Raw genomic sequence first — 7094 nt, 5'->3', positions numbered from 1 at the left:
GGAATGCTCCCAAGCTACTTTGCAAAATCTGTGAGAAGAAACCACATTTCCTTATTTCTTTTACTTGAACTGTAGACAGTCCCCAAATTGCTCAGTTTGAATCCCTTTGAAAAAGAAACTACATACTTTTCTTGGCCTTAGGTACATTTCATCTAGCAATTGGAAAAAGGATAACCCTGTTAGGCCAGTGATTTAAATCCAGGCAAAATAAACACCGCACTTGGCATGTCAGTAGCTAGTTTAAACAGACTCTTAACTCTGAGCTTACCTCCTTCCTCAGTTCTGCTTCCTGAGTATGAATAAGGCCATTGACCACCTTTTAGAAAATTTTTATGAGTGGTGGAAAGTTGGAGACATTCTCCTGGTTAAATTAAGTTTTTTGTTTTTTTCAAGTGCTGTACAATTAAAAAAAAATTAAAAAAAACACACTCAAAAAACAAACTTGTTGAGTGAATTCACATGCCAGGCACTGGGCTAGGTGCTGCAAGTCCCTCCCTTCCCAGACCCTGCTCTGAATGCAGCAGTTTTTCAAGTGGAGAAAACATTCGGTTCATCAACAAATGTATTCAAATAGGCTTTGATTGACTCTGTTCCAGTTCTAGGCACTTGGGAGACACCAGAGAACAAAACACAAAGACCCCATTCCCATGGGCCAATGTTCCCATATCCTATCTAATAAAAGCCTAATATGCTAAGTGTCTGGTCTTCTGGTGGGCTGTTCAACCAATCAAAGCATAATCCTTTCTAATAAAATGGCAATATGCAAATTAACCATCACTCTGCTACATAAGCCACGCCCACCAGCCAAGCCATGCCCACCAGCCAATCAGGGCGAGTATGCAAATTAACCCCATCCAAGATGGCTACAGCCACAGAGAGCAAGGTTTCCCAGGTAACAGAGCAAGCCAAGCTTTCCATAGCCGTTGCAGGCCTAAGCCTCCACTCAAGCTACAAAGTTTCAATTATAGAAGGTAAACAAATTCAAACAAATGGCGGCAGAATGGAGCTTGAGAGAGCAGGCCAGGGTTGCCGGCGGCAACAGGGGAAGCAAAGCTTTCTGCACACCCTGGCCGGGCTCACCCGCTTAAGGCTACAAAGTTTCAATTGTAGAAGGTGAATTAACTGCCACAGAAATGGCTGCTGCCCCAGAGGGAACAGCAGGCTTGGCTCCGCTCCAGGCTACAAAGTTTCAATTGTAGAAGGTAAATAAATTCCAGATACCAGGGCCTCAGCTTGGGTTGCCAGGGGGCGTGGCCGGCCTGCAAACCACCACGGGCCCCTTGCTCAGGCCGCCCCATGCCCCAAGGGAACCCCACCCTGATCCGGGACACCCTTCAGGGCAAACCAGCTGGCCCCCACCCCTGTCCCAGGCCTCTATCCTATCTAATAAAAGAGTACTATACAGATTGATCATCACTGCAACACACAATATAGCTGCCCCCATGTGGTCAAAGATCCTGCTCCCATGTGGACACAAGATGGCCACCACAAGATGGCCAGCAGGAGAGGTCAGTTGGGAGGCACCCGGCCTGCAAGGGAGGGCAGTTGTGAGGGACCAGGCCTGCAAGGGAGGGCAGTTGTGAGGGACCGGGCCTGCAAGGGAGAGCAGTTGGAGGTGATCAACCCTGCAGGAGAGGGCAGTTAGGAGTGACCAGGCCAGCAGAGGAGGGAAGTTGGGAGCAAACAGGCTGGCAGCAGAGTGGTTAGGGGGTGATCAGGCTGGCAGGCAGAAGCGGTTAGGGGCAATCAGGAAGGCAGGCAGGCAAGCAGTTGGGAGCCAGCAGTCCTGGATTGTGAGAGGAATGTCCAACTGCCCGTTTAGGCCCAATCCCACCAGGATCGGGCCTAAACGGGCAGTCAGACATCCCTCCAGGAGTCCCAGATTGGAGAGGGTACAGGTTGGGCTGAGGGACAACCCCCCGCCGTGCACGAATTTCGTGCACCGGGCTTCTAGTATGCTAATGATATGCTAAGTCTGTTCAACTGCTCACTATGATGTGCACTGACCACCAGGGGGCAGATGCTCCAACCAGTAGGTTAGCATGCTGCTGGGGCCCCGCCAATCTGAACTGAGTGAGATGGACTGGACATGCCCTGGAGCCCTCCCATGGCCCCTTCCCGGTCCAATCGTGCACCGGTGGGGTCCCTCAGCATGACCTGAGCCCTCTCGAAATCCTGGACCCCTCGGAGGACATCGGAGAGCTGGTTTCAGCCTAATCCCACAGGCCAGGCCAAGGGACCCAACTGGTGCATAAATTCATGCACCGGGCCGCTAGTTTATTGAATAATGGATTGTGCTGAGAAAGGTGTAGTGAGCTGGGACACAGAATTAGCTTAAAACATGTGCCCTGTCTCTAGGGAATTATTAAATGACTACAGGAACGGACAATAAAATAATGGTGGATAAAATAAGGCAGTTAGAAATTCTCACAGGAAAACTGCATGGAAGAGGCTGAGAGGGTGGTGGGAAGGCAGAGAAAAGAACCTGAAAGGGCTCACGGGGTGGGGGTTAGGGGGGCGTGGGAAGGGTGATTTGAGGAAGGGCGCCTGGGCTGATGGATCACTCAGATACAGGACTGGGGATTTTCAAGTGAGGCAAGCTCAGAGAGTGAGGGTGTGGAGCATGGCTGATTGTGATGTGTTTGCAAGGCATCACTTCTGGCCTCACCAGGATGGTGAATTTATTCATTCTTTCCTGACTCAAAGCTTTCTTGAGCAACTATTATGTGCTAGATACTCTTTGCCAGGCTTAGCGGTGAGCAAAACAGAAAAAGTCTCTTCCTCATGGAGCTTACATTCTGGAGAGGAAGCTGGCACAGTGAAACATGTGAATAAGCAATACAATTTTAGATAATGGCAAGAAAATACTAGTAAAGCAGGATAGGGCCATAAAGGGAAAGGGGGTGGGAAAGCTGTCATAAAAAAGGGTGACCGGTGTGTGTGTGTGTGTGGGGGGGGGAGCAGATAATGGTGGGCAGAGTTCCAACTTGTGGATTAGGAAATAGAGAGCATGGCAGGTCTCTGAACAAAGTGGTAGTTAGGAAAGGTAAGTCTAACAGTAACCTTTCACGCATGAGATGAGCAGTGGATGAGATGCCCTCACACCTCTGCCCCATCTGAGTTTCAGAGCACTTACTGAAGAGGGCCATGGGTCCCATCCCCTCCTACAGAAAACACACAGTGGCCTCAGTGCACACTGTTACCGGGGAGAGGAGGAGACCTTGGTGTTCTTGTCTTCTTGAAGAAAAGATTTCAATCAAGACACAAGGTGTAATGCGGTACCATCTCACACCTGTCAGAATGGCTATCATAAACAAATCAACAAACGACAAGTGTTGGCGAGGATGCGGAGAAAAAGGAACCCTCGTGCACTGCTGGTGGGAATGCAGACTGGTGCAGCCACTGTGGAGAACAGTATGGAGTTTCCTCAAAAAACTGAAAATGGAACTCCCATTTGACCCAGTAATCCCACTCCTGGGAATATATCCAAAGAAACTAGAAACACCAATCAGAAAGGATATATGCACCCCTATGTTCATAGCAGCACAATTTACAATAGCTAAGATTTGGAAACAGCCTAGGTGCCCATCAGCAAATGACTGGATCGGAAAACTGTGGTACATCTACACAATGGAATACTATGCTGCCATAAAAAAGAAGGAATTCTCATCATTTGCAGCAACCAGGATGGAATTGGAGAACATTATGCTAAGTGAAATAAGCCAGTCAATGAAAGAAAAATACCACATGATCTCACTCATTTATGGATAGTAAAGAACATTATAAAGTGATGAACAAAAAGATAGATACAGAGACAGTAAAGCATCAAACAGACTTTCAAATTACAGGGGGAAAGTTAGGGAGAGGTGGGGGAGATATGAAATCAAACGAAGGACTTGTATGCATGCATATAAGCATAAACAATGGATGCAAAACTCGGGGGGGTGAGGGCATGTATGGGTGTGGGGTGGGGGGGTAATGGTAAGATATGTACACATATAATACCTCAATAATAATAAAAAAAAGACACAAGGTGTAGAAAAGCAAGCAAGAATTGATTGACCGCAGCCAAAACATACTTAGGGCCGTGAAACAAGGAAGGACATAGAAGCAGCAACAGGAGAGCCTAGGCTGGGCTGCTTTGGCTCACTGGGAAGTCAGAGACTTCCTGCACACCCCCTACGGGGGATTGAGCCCACAACCTGGGCATGTGCCCTGACCAGGAATTGAACCAGTGACCTCTTGGTTCCTGGGTTGACACGCAACCTCTGAGCCACACAGGCCAGGCACAAACCATTTACTCTTAAATGCCCTTGCTTTAGGGAAGATAGGATTTACTAGGTGTCTGCAAACTGTCTTAGTTTGCCTATTCAGCGTCTCCTGGAATTTTCCTAGCTTCTCACTTTTCTATAACAACACTGTCTACCGGTGTTCAAACTAGAGCTCCGAGTTCTGCATCAGCATTCTCTAAAATAAATACCAAATCCCACACGCTGAATATTTTAGAAGCATTTCAAGGTTTACTCTATTAAAAAAAGGAAGGAGGAAAGATTTTGCTAATAGTCATTGTAACCGGCAAAGTCAAATTTTCACTCGGAAGTTTTAAATGGCAATGGCTGTCCATTTTTCAGATGTAACATAAAATAAAATGGTTTCTTGTAAAAGTGATCAAGACAAACAACAACAACAACAAAAATGACACTAGAAACCCCTCCTTTACAGTCTTCCCTCTTCCCCAGCTTTCTAACCACTAACAGTCAGAATCGTAGTGTTATAGGCGGCGGGAACGGCACCAGGTGGGGTCAGACCAAACCTGGGCTCAGCAACCTTGGTACTTGGGTTCTGGCTAGGAAAGAATTCAGAGCCAAGACCCAAACTGTAAGAAAATATTTATTTGGTAAATCACAGAGGTGGGAATTACTTTTTACAAGTTATAGTGGTAAAGGAAGAGCCCTTGGAGCTTGGGATTGAGGAAGCTAGTGGTAAGGTGCCTGGGGTGGCGATATTAGGGGAGGTCCCAGGACAAGATCTTAATAGAATCTTCAGCAGCTTTCCAGGTGTGGCCTTTCAGGGTTGTGGTCTCTACTGATTGATTGGACCCACGGGGGCAGGGGCTCATTATTCAATGCAGCTGGTCCTGAGGGTGACCTGGGTTTTGTTGCTTATCTGGGGGAGCTGAAATACAACTGCGGTATAGATGCTATCTCTAGGGAGGAAAGGTCAGGGGGTCCACACCTCTGGAGCTTTCCACCCTGGTGATCCTCCGTACCTGGTGTCTAACTGCCTACAATATCAGGCTGGGTTTTCCAAGATGCTCCTTTAATGTAAACTTTTATAATCACCCTGACTAGTGTCTACGTTTGCACACACACAGATAAGGAAATCGACACGGCAGGGAAGGCCCTGGGTGGACTGGGCGGCAAGGGGCCCCCTTCACGAGCCGGGGACCTCAGGGCTCAGAGGTCAGCAGTGCCGGGAAGCCAGGTGGGAAGGGGGCGGCGGGAAGTGAAAGGGCGGTGCCAGGCGGCCAGGAGGGAAGTGGGGGTGTGGGGATGGGCTTGGGGGATGGGGGGCGGTGGGTGGGAGGCCCGGCCAGGCCTGAGATGTCCGGGAGGGGGGGCGGGGCAGGGCCTGGGGCGAGGTGGGGTAGGGTGCCCAGACTAAGGTGGGGGGTGTTGCAGCGGGAAGTGGGAGGCGGGGCGGGAGGCAGGGCCAGGAGAGAGGCGGGGCAGGGCACGGGGCGGGGCGCTGGACGAGTCCTTTGGTGTTGCCCCCGCGCCAACACGCGCTTCTGCTTCCGGACGTCGGGGCAAGAAAGTCCCCGGGGTCCCCCGCAATTTTGGGGTTCCCGCGAGTTCAGGTCCCCGCGAGTTCCGGGTCCGAGCCGTCTCGGTCCGCGCCGTCTCGGGGCGGGTGTCCAGCTGCTCCAGCTGTGCCGGGAGCGCACGGGCCGGACCGGCGCGGGGTCCAGGAGGAGCGGGGGGGCTTTCTGCGCGAAAATGAGGAAGCCCGATGGGAAGATCGTGCTTTTGGGGGACATGAACGTGGGAAAGACGTCGCTGCTGCAGAGATACATGGAGCGGCGCTTCGCGGACACGGTCAGCACGGTGGGCGGCGCCTTCTACCTGAAGCAGTGGCGCTCCTACCACATCTCCATTTGGGACACCGCAGGTGAGGGCGGCGCCTCCCGGCCCCCCAGTGTCCTGGAGCTCCGCGGGGACGGGGCGAGGGCTCCGGCCTAGAGTAGCGTCCCCAGGGCCGGGGTCCTCCAGGGCAGGAGTCCTCCAAGGCAGGCCCCCCAGGGCCGGTTCCCCCGGGCAGGCCTCCCCGGTTACCTACAGGGTCCCCTCCTCCCATGGCAGGGGACCCCGTTTCAGGGATCAGGCCCCCAGTCACCGTGCACGTTCCCACTGGTTGTCTTTAGCTGGTTGGGAAACTCTTAGTGTTCAACCACGGGGTGTATTTAGCGACGATGCAGTGGAGCTTAGAAAGTACCCCTGGCTCCGGAAAGGAGCGGTGTCACTTGGGCGCCCTATGGTAGTGTCTGGCTCCAGAGCGTCATGGGCCTGCACTGAGCCTGCAGGTGCTGACCCGACTCACTTACGTGCTATCACAAACAGTTCTCATTTGATATCCACAACAGACTTGGGGGGTGAGCAAGGCTAGTATAGTTACCCCCCCCCTTTTTTTTTTCTGCAAAAGAGGAAACTGAGGCACGGAGCCTTCAAGGTTCAGTCAGGAAAGCAGGAAACAGAACTCATGTGTCTCCTCTCTTAGTCCCAAGCATATCTGCATCTTCCAGCTTCTTTATCATCTGCTTGATCTCGGCTCTTACATGTTATGGAACTTGGAGCGGTTTTCTGCAGCAGCATTTCTATGATAGGTAATGAATTATTTTTAGTGTGTGTAGTATTTGTGATTTTCCAAAAGTACAACTTAGAAGATCTTGATTCAAGGGTTCAGTTTACAATGGCAGTGTGGTGTTGCAATAGAATATATGTCCTTTCCCATGAAAAAGAATAAGTAAATAAGAAACTAAATAGTATGGCATGTTTTCGGTGGACATTCTTTTTAGAAGCCTGAAACTTTAAGGT

General features: G+C 50.6%; 1 protein-coding gene across 1 annotated transcript in view; it reads left to right on the top strand.

Annotated features, from left to right (window-relative positions):
- The first annotated feature begins 5775 nt into the window (after window positions 1-5775).
- RAB20 (RAB20, member RAS oncogene family) overlaps window positions 5776-7094 on the top strand; it is a 29892-nt gene continuing 28573 nt past the window's right edge. Inside the window, exon 1 of the mRNA XM_008143940.3 lies at window positions 5776-6171. Coding sequence (XP_008142162.2) covers window positions 6000-6171 — 172 coding nt within the window. The 5' untranslated portion in view covers window positions 5776-5999. The remainder of the gene's footprint in view (window positions 6172-7094) is intronic.

The sequence above is a fragment of the Eptesicus fuscus genome, chromosome 8 (genome assembly GCF_027574615.1).
Source record: "Eptesicus fuscus isolate TK198812 chromosome 8, DD_ASM_mEF_20220401, whole genome shotgun sequence".
Lineage (NCBI taxonomy): Eukaryota > Metazoa > Chordata > Mammalia > Chiroptera > Vespertilionidae > Eptesicus > Eptesicus fuscus.
Note: the sequence above shows the minus strand (reverse complement) of the source record. Positions and strands in the feature narration are given on the sequence as shown.